The sequence below is a fragment of the Zonotrichia albicollis genome, chromosome 3, assembly GCF_047830755.1.
Source record: "Zonotrichia albicollis isolate bZonAlb1 chromosome 3, bZonAlb1.hap1, whole genome shotgun sequence".
In the NCBI taxonomy this organism is placed as follows: Eukaryota; Metazoa; Chordata; class Aves; order Passeriformes; family Passerellidae; genus Zonotrichia; species Zonotrichia albicollis.
Window position 1 is genome coordinate 41,187,930 of NC_133821.1, and position 13,158 is coordinate 41,201,087.

General features: G+C 43.1%; 1 protein-coding gene across 1 annotated transcript in view; it reads right to left on the reverse strand.

The window, feature by feature from the left end:
* Positions 1–12,515, reverse strand: part of GLP1R (glucagon like peptide 1 receptor) — an 84,306-nt gene extending 71,791 nt beyond the window's left edge. Inside the window, exon 1 of the mRNA XM_005483113.4 lies at positions 12,130–12,515. Coding sequence (XP_005483170.2) covers positions 12,130–12,201 — 72 coding nt within the window. The 5' untranslated portion in view covers positions 12,202–12,515. The remainder of the gene's footprint in view (positions 1–12,129) is intronic.
* Between the last annotated feature and the right edge of the window lie 643 nt (positions 12,516–13,158).

Below are 13,158 nucleotides of genomic sequence, written 5' to 3' on the forward strand. Positions count from 1 at the left end.
CATTGAAAGCTCGAGCAAGTAGAAAGTTAACCTCATGAACTATAAACGATGTTTACATTAGCTTTGTTCTCCCAATATTACAGCCTTCAAGCTCCCTCAGTAGCATGTGTAGCACCCAGTGACAGCTTGGTTTGTTACTAAGTGTCTGGCTCTGAAGAGTGTTGTGTTTAATACTACAAACAGTCTCATTGATGAAGTTCTCTTCTGTGCAGCTGTAACCCCTTCTCCACCAGTAATCAATTCTACAGGAACAGAGAATATTTTCAGACAAACAGAGTCCTTCAACCTCAACTCAATATAAAAAGCAATTTGTCTTCTACTGCTTTCTGTAGCTATTACAGATCCTTCCAAGGCTCCCATTATATTAGTATTCAAACACACAGACTTGGTGAATTAAATGCATGTAGAAGAAAACACTACTCCTTCCCTGTAACAGGTATTTGGAAGGGATCATCTTACCAAATGGATTATCTCCACTCACACACATTTCTAATAGCAAGAGTGACAACAGCTCCTGCTTCCTATGCAAAATGTAAGGCAACACTACAATCCATTTCCCTAATCAATAATTAATATGTAAAACCACAGGAACGTTACTCACCTGACTCAATCTCCCTAAAATGAAGAGAGCAAGATAACAAAGTCTGAAACTGTAAATCTTTCCATGCAAGACAGTTAAAGAAAAAAGGAAACACTTTCCCAAGGCCCAAATCTGGACATTTCTCATCATCAGTACATGATCTTCCACCAGACTTAATGAGGGACTACAAAAATCTTGAGACACCTCTGCTTCTTTTCTCACCTAACTACACCCTTCTCTAGTTCTGGAAGAAAGCCTTTACTTGAAAGCACAAACACTGTATCAGCCAAAAAGAAAACTTATGAGTGAGCCCCAAGTTAGAGTCAAGCAGATTCCTCGTCACCAATAACCACTGCCTTGGATGGCACCTTTCCCTCGACTGCTCTGACTAACCAGGACTGCTGCAGCAACAAGATGGACAGCTTGCTCCCCACATTCTCCTCTTCTTGTGTAAAGAAGTTTGAGTCCTGTCCCCAAAGGTAATCCCAACTACTTCCTGCAGCTGGAAGTACATACTTCCCACCCATCCTGACACAGGAATTAATTTTCTGTAAAAACATTTTATTCTGACTGGGTTTTCAAACAGTTTCCCCACAATACACCACACATACCCCTCAAGCCAAAACAAACAAACAAAAAAAGCCCCACTCCAAAACCCCTCTCTATCATCCTTCTAGGAAGAGGAGGAGCATCCTGGAAGATCACAGTAAAGGTCCAAATGTGGACTGCTGTTTACATTTGAAAAGTCTGTGGCACCCTTTTGCAAAAACCAAGCAGAAGTCAAAGCTGCACTAACACAAGGCTTCTTTTACAGAAAATTAACAGTCTACTAATATAAGAGCTTCCTTTAGAATTAATATGTAGGGGAAGAGATTAATCCATGTACTCATTTGCCTATTTTCTTACCCAATGTCTAGTTGTTGGTGTGATCTTGTAAAGGTCTATTTGAGTCCAATCCAAGGTGATTTGAAGTCTACTGGATAGAGAATTATTAGAGCTTTCACCTCAAATAAAAAGCCTGGATTGGTGAAATACCACAATAAATTCAGGTTATAGCTAATTAAGATGGATGAATGGTAGCAGAGTGCAAAAGAAGGCAGGAGCAAGGTACAAGACAAAAGCTTCTTTCAACCATTACAGGATGACCCACCAATCATTCAGCATAAGCAACAAGTAGGAAAACAGATCAGGAAATCCAGAGCTCTGACAGCTCAGTGACCCATTGGCATTGACGTTACTTTACACAAATAAATAACTAAGTGGCCCTGCTTGAGCAAGAAGGTTGAACCTCCTTTCAACCTCAGCATTCTGTGGTTCCAGTGTCATTTAGGTAGCAAAACAAGTAAGAAATCAAGAAATGCAGTTTCCAACTCCAGCTTTGTTTCCTGCAATTTAAAACCATCTCTGCTATTGCAAGGCCATTAAGTTAGAGTTCAAACTATTAAGCTAACATTCCTTTATCATTACATCTTATTAGTACTAAAATCAGTTTTATTTTACAAAGCTTTAATAGCCTCATTCATTACCACCAGGTGTCTTAATCCCCAAAGAGCAATGAACAAATACAGAGCATACTGAATAGTTACAGAATTATTATTATACAGTTTTATTCTAGTACAAGTTTCTCCTCTAAATGTAGTTAATTAAAAGATAAAATTGCTGCCTGTTGAAAGTCCATAGGGAGCAAAGCTGAGTGCAACTGAATGCAGGTTTTTTAACTTTCTTGTGTCAACTTTTACTCAATTCAACTAATAAACAGGATTGCCAAAATCTAGGCTCAAAGGACATCTATCACAACAATAAATGTGCTGGAATTTCACTTTCTGAAATACTGTTTGAACAGGATGTTTCTGACTACCTTTATATCTGAAAGCCATCCATGCCATCTGTGATGCTCTGTATTTCATTTAGAGAGGTCATACATATTAAGAATTTAGGGCTTTTTGAAAGAAGTCCACTGCAAACACATCTTAATTTATTTGCTGTGCAATTTATAACAGTGTCACTGTAAACAGCACATAATAGCATCCTGTCTTCCCTTTTTTTTATTTTCTCCAGAGTGAACTCTGCCTGCAGTGCCACTGAGTTTAAAAGGAATGGGATCTTTTTGTTATTCTTAGACTGATGCATTTCAAATGGTACTTGATGAATTTATCTTCATTAAGAAATGGTAATGAAAAGGGCAGTATATTAGAGAGCATCACAGCATCTGACAAAATCAAAGACAAACTGCTATTTCAAATAATTAAGCCTAAATACTACACCTTTAATTTTCCCATCCCAAGGGATAAAACCTAAAAGCTAAATTCATTCTGCATAACATGCTTTGTACAGTAGAACAATTTTATTTGGGAGGAATAGGACTGGAGGAAGAGAGTCTGACCCAAGTGATTATCACTGATCTAGTGATACATAGCTGTATATCTTATTTGTACATAGCTGTATATCTTATTTGCAACCCACCCACAGCTCTACCAATATCCTTTTAGAGGTGACTTAGGAAGAAGTGTAACTGCTTTACAGGTCTGGCTCCCTCCCCAACAGCAGTAGCACCTATGATGATTTTGGGGCATAGGAGACAGGCTGTTACTCTCCTAGATATTGGTGCTTCCCTCACTTCATGCTTGCCATTCAATTTCACATACTGAAGCAGAGCGAAAAATTCAAGCACTGACACTTATGTTCTCACACTCTCTGAAAGGCACAAAAAGGGGATTTCTGTGTACAGACCTCTTCAGCACAATGATCAGTCTGTAGAGAAGTCATAGCCAGCCACAAAGGCAACATGTTTCTGGACTTTGCAAACATGACAGGTGCATCACCACCCTATTCCAGCTCTCAAGGTGCTACTCTGAGCCTGATTAAAGATGAGATTAGGTTGAGTAAATTAATAATTTCATAAAGTAGTTGTTGAATAGAACATTATGTAATCTATAAAGCCAGCCTTTTGATTTTCCTGGTTTTCCCCTCCAACTGGACAAAGTAAAACACCTGATAGTTCTCAATACTTCTGTACATCCAACGCTTTCTACATAGCAAAACAACTTACAGCAACTCTTAGAACAACTCTTCAGTACAACACTCTAGACATGTCAGAGGAGAAACAGTCATCCATTTCCACCCTGAAGAAGATCTATGAAGAGGCTACTGCATTTCCAGGAGCCTGTGCATGTCAGGAAATGGATCTTGTGAAAGAGGACTGCAGATACCAGGCACATCAGTCTCTCCCAGAAGATTTGAAAGGTAACAAGAACTACTTTTTCACACCACAGCTTAGTAGTTACATTAAGTCCATGCTTCAGAATTTCTACTGGGCACCTGCAGAAGCAGAAAACAACCAAAGGGAGAAAGTCCTCTGCCATTACTTTATGTGCAATGTTACAGCAGGAAGCAAAACCACCTGCTGGGGTGCTAACAATACCCATGGCACACTGTACCTAGCATTTATCATCTCCTCACTGAAAAGCCAGGAAAGAGACAAATATCACAGGAGCATACTAGGCAGAAGTCAAGGGAAAGTTATTCTAATGTCTCCAAACCCTCCCCAGTGTTGGGGCTTTAGAGAGGAACTGCAGCACAGAACAAAGTATTAAGCCACATCCACCAGGGCTCCTCCTAATATGAACAACAAATATTTTCCTGTATGCTTTGTGCACACAAGACTTGTTACCACAAATGTAACAAGTGAGTTAAAAAACAGTCTCCCCATCTGACTGAGTACAAACCCTTGGTCCTTTCTGCTCCCCAGAAAAAGCTGACTATGTCATTTTGAAAAACATTAAAGACTTGGTGATAAGATTTTTGCAATTGCAGGGACATACCACACTCCCTCACCTACTATCCTCCTAATACCTTATAGAGTCACAGCAAACTTCAAATTAAAAAAGAGATGTTCTAGAATCCCTTAGAAGTTCAGCTCTGTTTTAGAGTGATTTTCAAGTTCACTTTGATTTGTTTGTGTTTTGTTGAAGGTGGTCACAGATTTTGACACCCATCAGAGGTAATGAAGTAATCTTCTGATTTATTTGCTCTGTAAGGTTCTTAGAGAACTGTGGCCTCATTGTTGCAGTTGAGAAGTCACCTACTTGTGACCTGCCCTTTATGTCCCCAAGTCCCACCCTATATTGTCATAAAGTCCAATTACACTCATTCTGTAAGAGTTTCTTTCAGATGTCAGGAAAGACTGAATTGCTAAAAGAGATGAGCATATGCAAAATTTGACTCAGTCTGGTTACATAAGAAATAAACTCTCTGAAACTCAGTTGTAAAGAAGTCGAGCTGAAATTGAACAACTGGAATATGCTTTAAGCAAAAAAAAAGAAAGAAAAAACAGTTTTCACAATGAAAGAATACATAAGGATGAACATGGTCACAACACGAGCAGGGCTGATACCTATGGAGCAGAATGGGAGTAGGAATATTAGCAAAAGAAACAATACAGTTGTTTCCTAAATATATAAAAGTTTACTGTTAGCAGAACTCAGAGGAAAAGGAAAATAATTGCTACATATAATGAAATAACCTAGTTTTAAGAGGTACAATCCACCCATTTCATTGGAATGGCTTCTCTGTATCTCTTGAGTGCTTGGCAGACATCAGCCTAAAGCTCAGCTTGCTTCAGCACATACCTGGTGCTCACAGGTAGCCAGACTGCCTTTGAAAGCACCAGAGAAATACCCACACTAAGCAGAGCCAGAGCAGCTCTTCTGGCAGCTGAACTTCTCGTCTGCTTTTGGCTTGTCCACACATAACAGCAAGTCTCAGCCTATTCATGCTGCCAAAACCACATGCTGTGCTGTAAAAGGAGAGTTCCATACATTTCTGCCCTGCACCAGAGACACAATGCAAAAGTCCCAGTGGTCACCATTCTTCCCATTTAGAGAAGGATTTATAGACAGCACTGCTCTCCCTCAGGCTGCTCACACAAGTGTTTTGGTTTAACCGATTTGGTTTGCCTTTCAGTGTGATTCAGCTTCCAGACTGAGCAGCACCAGAACTGCAGATGTCAGAGGAGTTACCAAAGCATCCTAGTCAGAAATGAAAGTCTTAAAAAGAGCAAGACTTCAGAGACTGTCCTGTGCATATGTGTCCATATACACACCCCACATCCCCCTTCCTGTTTGCGCTAAACTCATTAAATCTAACAAAGAAACTGCTTCATGGGGAGAAGGGGCAGCTGGGGAGCTGGGGGAGAAGGAGAGAAGCAGTGCAGTTTTACAGAAGGGACAGGGAAAAATGAGCCTGAACAACGGTAATATGTGAGCAGATATGCCCCAATTACAACAAAATTTAGATGACAAGCTAACTCGTGCTCACTTGTTCTCTAAAAATCCAGAAGGGAATAGAAAAAGGCAGGACACCACAAGAGCCACAAGCTTCTAAGTTGTGCTCAAAGGATTCATAGTTTCACACATGCAACATGGTTCTTCTACAAAGGTCCCAACTCTTTAGCTGCTTCCAAGGCACAACTAGAAAGCAAGTTTCTTTTCCTGAACTTGTTGTACAGCCCAGCAGAGAGCACATGGGTAAAACACTACCTATCAATAATAGAATGCAAGTTTCAAAATTGTCCTGAAATTACAGAGAAGGCACTGGGACAGCACAAGCAGGACGTGCACAAGAGGGACAAGGCAAGAACAGAACAGGTGAACACAGATGAGCTCAGTGACCAGAGGAGCACAAGACAAAAATACAGTCATTCTAAAAACCAGCATAAAACAATTGAGGAAAAAGATGGCAAGAAGGCGAACTAACAACGAAATGCAATCAATTGCAAGAAAAACAGCAGTCAATACCAGACTACACTAATACAGCAATCTATTAGCAATCAGTTATGGTGAAATAGCAATAAAACGTAGTCAGTAAAATGACCAGCTGAAGGAAATATTCTTTTTCACATGTCTAAACTACAATTTCCTCTACACAGTTACCATATTTTTGATTGTTCATTCAATTAAATTAAGCCCCTGTTTTCTCTATACAATAACTGCAGTATTTATGAGACTATTAAGAAGCTGTATTTGACCTTGGGGCAGGGGCTGCTCACAAGGTTTCATGTAAACATTTGGGAAAGAGCTGTTTATGTTACCATGGCCCCACTTCAGCAACCTGAATCAATTCATTCACGTACATCAGAGGCAGTGGAGGTTGTTCATCTCTTTGGGAAGACAAGACCATAAAGATCAAGGGGAGGACAGCTGGTAGAAATCTAATCAGGTTCCCCTCCATAAAGATGTGCCACACTATATCCCTGGAACACTGTCTTTAAGGCATACTGAAGACCCCATCAAGTGCAGGGAGTTTCCTTTTGTATGGGTCCATATCCCTATCAGTAAGAGTAGACTCATCTACATTCCTTCAGCAGTGGAAGTGGTGGGCTTTTCATGTTTATGCTCACAAACCACGGATCATGATGCTGCAGCAACATTTTTGGCAGTTTCTTGTCCTTCAGCACATATTTCCTAAGCTCCCCCACATCCACACCAAGGCAAGGGATCACTGGAATGCAGCAATCATAGCCCAGCATGTTGAAATTCACAAATACCAGTTTCCAACACTGAACAAAACAAGGCATCAAAGAACAGTATTCCGCCACCACCACCCAACTTTTTTTCACCCTTAAGAAGTTCAAATTTGCTGCATATGAAACTATGACATTTGAAGGGGTTATCTTCTATTTGGCAAGCGAGAGATCCCTAGATATTGCTTACCTTATCCCTCTTCTAATGGGAAGTATTGGATGCAAGCAAACTCGGTCTTTTTTCAGTAGTGAGGTTAGGAAGTCTAATGAAATGAGTTCCTGCCTGATGTTTTAATTTGGGCTCACAAGAAAACAACATTGTAGAGCTTAAATAAAAGGTCTCTTATCTACTTTGCAGACAATTTTTTTTTTCAAAACTGAGACATACCTGCTATTGTGTACACTCACTTTTGTTAAGACACAAACTAATAGAACTGATGTAGTGTACAAGGAAACTTGAGCAGGCAGCCTTGGTGGCAGTACATACGCTGGTTTATCACAGAAACGCAAAAGCTGCTCATGAAAGAAGATGGTAACAGCTTTCATTCCCCTACAGCACTGCAGAAGGAAACAATCAGTTTTGAAAAGGACTATTTCCAAGTTAAAAACTAGTGAAGGCCCTGTGATTTCAGAGATAACAGCTCCTGGTGTGTCCTCTCAAATAACTGGCAATCAATCAATGCGGCAAATTAAAGCCCTTTTTACACAGGCTCGCAGAAACAGGATATGATCCAGTACCTTTAAGAATCTGACAGAAGGCAGACAACTGTTTATGTTCTGTATATCAAGCCCAGTTTCACTGAACTTTACCTCAGCTAGAGAGCCAGATTTTTCAGAGTGCAGGAGGTTTAGTTTTGCAAAGCTCCATCACTTCCATCTCACTTTGAGAATACAAGTTTTCTCACAAAGGAGAGCTACGTGTGCTTGTACAGCCATAACATCTGCCCTTCTATGCCCAGCCATATCTATCTGTGCTTTTCCTCAAATACTTTTATCCGAATTCTCAGACTGTCTCCTAGGTTGGGGATGGGGAACTGATGGTGGTGTGGTCACAGCTACAGAAGTAGGGGGAAGGGTTTAAGAGCTGTTTCACTAACTTAAACTTTCCTGGAACAGACATCACAGCTTTTAAACAATGCCAAGGGCCAAGTCATTGTTTTGTTGTGTGAAATACAGTCCTTTCCTCTGGCTCTTGGAGATCACAGAACCATGGAATGGCCTGGGTTGCAAGAGATTTTAAAGACCACCTAGTTCCAACCCCTCTGCTGTGTCTTCTACTAGACCAGGCTGCTCAAAGCTCCATCCAGCTTGGCCTTGAGCACCAACAGGGATGGGGCATCCACAATTTCTCTGGGCCTGTTCCAGTGCCTCAATACCCTCACAGTAAAGAATTTCTTCCTACCATCTTACCTAAAACTAGTCTCTTTCAGTCTGAAGCCCCCTTTTCCTGTCACTACATGCCCATGTCCTAGGCTCCTTAAGCCTAAAATGCCATGTGTCATGCCCACATCCCCTTCCAATATAGTTATGTTTGGGATATTGTAACAAGTATCTCATTAATTTGTATCATGAAATTTGCTGTGTTAGGCCATCTGGCTTTATAGCACACACACTGTATCTTTATATAAAGTTTTGAAAAAATTTGAGTTTTCTATACAAAACAAAAAAGAAAACCCCCACATTATTTTATGAATACATGAAGGTTTTAGCCACTTGGGATAGCAATTTAATTTGCATTGAATTATATAATACAATCATCTAATTTAAGTTTGCGCCATAATAATATAGTAATGAACTTAAACAGCCTTAAATACTTAAATTCTTAAATACTAAGTTTTTAAGAACCTGGCCATATTCCTGGGAAAGCAGCCCATTACCTAGAGGCTAGCCAAGTATCCTTGAATAATAACTACAGCAAGATGGCCCAGTGTAAGACCTTGTCCACCCTTTCTTCCACTGCTTTCTACACCTCTGCCAGTATGTGCTGCTGACACTGGTCTAGCATATTTTGATTTTCAGAGTGCGGGCAACAAAAAAGGACCAAAAAACAGTTCTGTGAAGCTTCTGGGAACAGAAAATGGAGAAAAGGAGTAACTCAGAACCTCCAACCAACCTACTAATGGAGGAATTTTTACCCAGTTGGTGTAAAAACAACCCCTTGGTTATCCAGCTAACCAAGATGCAGTCCAACTCACCATCCTCACTTCTGCAAGGAGTCACCAATTTATAGGTTCACTTCTCTTTCTGTTTCTCAGACAAGCTCTATCTACAGTCATTTTCCCACCCTAATGACTTCCAAAGAACACAGATCTACAGGACAGTAGTAGTCAGGAACCATAGTTCAGTTTTCTTAGCATTAGGGCATGTAACAGAAGACAAGAAGTCAAAATGGGCATGGTCCTGCAAGCCTGGGCTGGGCATGCAAACACTTTGGGGACCTCCATGCCCTCAAGGGCAGAGTACAGCACACTAACAAGGCATCTGAAACCTCCCCCCTCACACTGCATCTTCTCCTCAAAGCTTATCAGGATTCAAAAGTAGCCCTCCTGGAGACAAATATCCAATCCTACACACTCACAGTACAGAGGCAGATGCTGCATGAAGAACTGAAAGCAGCCACGGCAGGCTTCGGAAGGGTGAGCAATGAGCAGTAACTAACTAAACATGCCCCTAACACCTGCAACCTACCAAAGTCCTGCTGCTGATCGGGCAAACAGCTGGCTGCTGTATCTAAATAAGCCTCAGTAACAAAATAGTAACTGAGAGCACCAGTAGCATACACACACACACACCCACACTCAATGCTGATATTTACCTATTGCTTCATATGTTGATCTTTACCTATGTGCTCTTCTATTCACATACCAGAGCACTTCAGAAACAAGAGGTGAGGAGAGCAAAAATTCCACTGAATTAATCTGTTTCTACTTCTGCCCAGACCACCTCTATTACTTCCATTTATCCTCAAAAACAAAAGCAGGGGTAGTTTGAAGAACAGGACCTCCCAAATCACAGCTGTGGCACAGCTCTTTCCTGCTCTTCACTGACATTTTAACTGCTTCTTTGAGATTATCTTATCAAACCTTTGAGCAAAAGTACTACACAGAAAAGCAGGATCTGAAATCCAAATCCAAGAGAGAGGCTGGATGGCAGTGAACCAGTGGCCAGCTGCCGGTCAGCTCTCTCAGCAGCAGGGCATCACTGCTCAAGGCCAAACAGAGAAAGGACACAAGCTTGTCATCATTAACAGGATTCTGCAATGCAGCCGTGTGCTACCAGCTTTACTACCCTCAGTGCTGTAGGGAAGATCCAGACCTAGGAATTACCCATCACTCTGTATTTAAGAGGATGGCGTGTAAGCGGCACCACCTCAGATAAAAACTCCAGACCAAAATTCTTCTTCCTTCTACGTACATTCTTAGCTTTCTCTTCTTCCTTTCCTCACTTGTTTGAGGGGGTGAAGGGAGAGAAAGTCTAAGTAAAACATTAGAGCACAATAAATTCTTCTTCCATCAACTCTGTATCACATCATTCTGCCTTCCTCTCACACCTATCTTTCACAGGTTTTACTACCTGCTATTGACTGGTTTTCAGTTTCCTTTAAATACCACCTTTAACACTATTCTAAACTGAACCTGAGAAAATAATTCAGCCAAAGTCTCATACTTCTGTATGCTTATGACCGAGTAGAGTACTTCATTCAGTTTTTCAGCACACAACAGGCACAATCACTGCTCTAGAGAAGTTGTCAGATAAGACCCTCTAGTGTCAGAAAAGGCTATAAAAGTACTTGTTTTACTGCAAGACTGAAGTTACAGTGCTGAGGCCATGGAAGCCTCTGTCTTCTCACCTGCTCCCAGTTCTTCATCCAGGTGAAGAAGGCCCCTTGGCCCAGAAATATAATTCACTTTGATTCTCTAATGTTGGCAGCTCCACTATGAGTTTGCTCTGTGGTTGAAGCCCAAGTAGCTCAGGGATTTAGACTGTCAAATACCTCCACAAATGGAAGCTCCCCAGCCTCTCAGGGCCCCTGTTTCGGTCTTTCATCATCTTAACAATGAATTGGAATTTTTCCTACAGCAAATTGCGCCTGTTGCACCTTTAAGGGCCTGAAGTAGCTAGCAAGTAAAACAAACCCACCAAGAAAAGCCAATTCGCTAGACAACCCTACAGGCTTATACACAGTTTGGTATTAAACAGATCCTCTTTCTACTGTATTGTAGAAATCTGTAACCCCAAAAGGTTTTAGCAACCGGAAAGAAACTGGACAGTGTATTTGGTCCATCATCAGTTACACTGTCCTTTCCTTGACCTCTGCAGCCCACAATGCCAGCTTTGAGCCCGTCCTTGCTCTCCCTATAGCAAAAGCCTCCTGCTGCCACCCCAACGCTGTAACCTCCATCCCTCCCCAACCGTCTCTCTTGCCTCGCCATCCCCATTTCACCAAACCACAGCCAACCTTCTCCGTCCATCATCCCTTCCCTGGTCCTCTCCCTTTTCCCCATTGCCTGCTCTTGCTTTTCACATGGATTATATTTTGCTTTCCCACCCTCAACGCTGTGTCACAGCCGACCCTGCCATCCCCGGCCAGGACCCCGCTCCGGTTTTCCCACGGCACTGCGTTTGTTTGCCATTACAGACACGCGTGTTATTTCCTGTGGGTTGATGTCGGGGGGAGCATTACCTCCAGGGCAATACCCTCGTAGCAGCAGCAGCAGCGTCTCCGCTTCCTTCCTCCGCTCGCCCCAAGCCCCCGCCCGCCCGCCGAGCCCCCGGCGGTGCCGCCCGTGCGACCCCCGCACGGAGAACTCCAAATTCCACGCACGGAGAATTCCCCGCGCTCCAGCCCCGCCGGGGCCGCCTGTGCTGCCAGCGTCGGCGGGGGCGCCCGAAAAGTGACGGGTTTGAAACTTGTGACTTCTCTTCGAGGCGCTCCCGGAGCCGCGGGCACCGCAGCCCCCGCGGGATCCCTGAGGGCGCCCGGCCGGGCCAGGGCGGCGCCGCGGGGCAGGGGCCGGCACTCACTCACCCGCCTCACCGGGAGCGACCTTCCCGCGGCCGCCAGCAGCAGGAGAGCGAAGCCGAGCGGCGAGGAGGGCATGTCCGGGGGCGGCCCCCATGCGCGGGGGCCCGGCGAGGCTCCGGCTCCCGAGGCTCCGCGCCGGGCACAGCGAGCGGCGGCGGCCGCACCGGGCCCTCCGAGGCCGCTTTTGTAGCGGCGGCGGAGGCGGGGAGGGGCCGGCCCAGGTACAGCCCGGCCCGGCCCCGCCCGACGGAGATGCGGGGCTGCTGAGGGTGGACGGGCCGGTGCTGGGAGGCGGGAGCGCCGGGGATTGGGTCGGGGAGGGGAAAGAAAAAAGTGGAGGCAGCGCCGCTGCGATCCCGTCCCCTACCTTTTCAACTTCATATTTTATTTTACTCTGAATCTCTTCAGGCTTGAGCGTTTTGGTGACCTTCATGCTGTTCGTGACGTCCAAGTTTTATTGCGTTTAATAATAGTGAATGCAATTATCCATTTATAACCTGAATTTGCAGAGCTGCATGCGGATCAGATCAGAGCTTGGTTTCTAAGTTGAAGACGGGGCACAGGTCAGTCCTGGCAGAAGTATGATGTGTAAATCTTGAGGATTTATAATACTTATTTTCCTAGCAAAAGAAGGCTCTGAATCCGCTTTGTGCTAGATTCACATTACTGTTCTTATTTATTCACTTTGCACTGACTGCTAGAACTAAACCAGCACTAAAGCACCTATATTTGGTGACATTCTACAGCAGAATCTGGAAGAAAGCCATCAGAGCTAGAAGGAAAGCTGAAAATTGAACCAGGAAGTGGGGAAAATATTTCACATTGGTCAGTTAGATGCCGCTAGAATATAAACAAGTTAATAGCTTAAATATTAATGATGTGTATTAATTTCAAATACAACACAGCATCAGTCTGATGCTTTGGAAATGTAACTAGTTGGAGCATTGATGCTGTGAGATCATGAAATAATGAAATTCCTCAGAATGTGAATTGCCAGGGCAGTGCTTACAACAGCTAACTCCAGACAGAAAG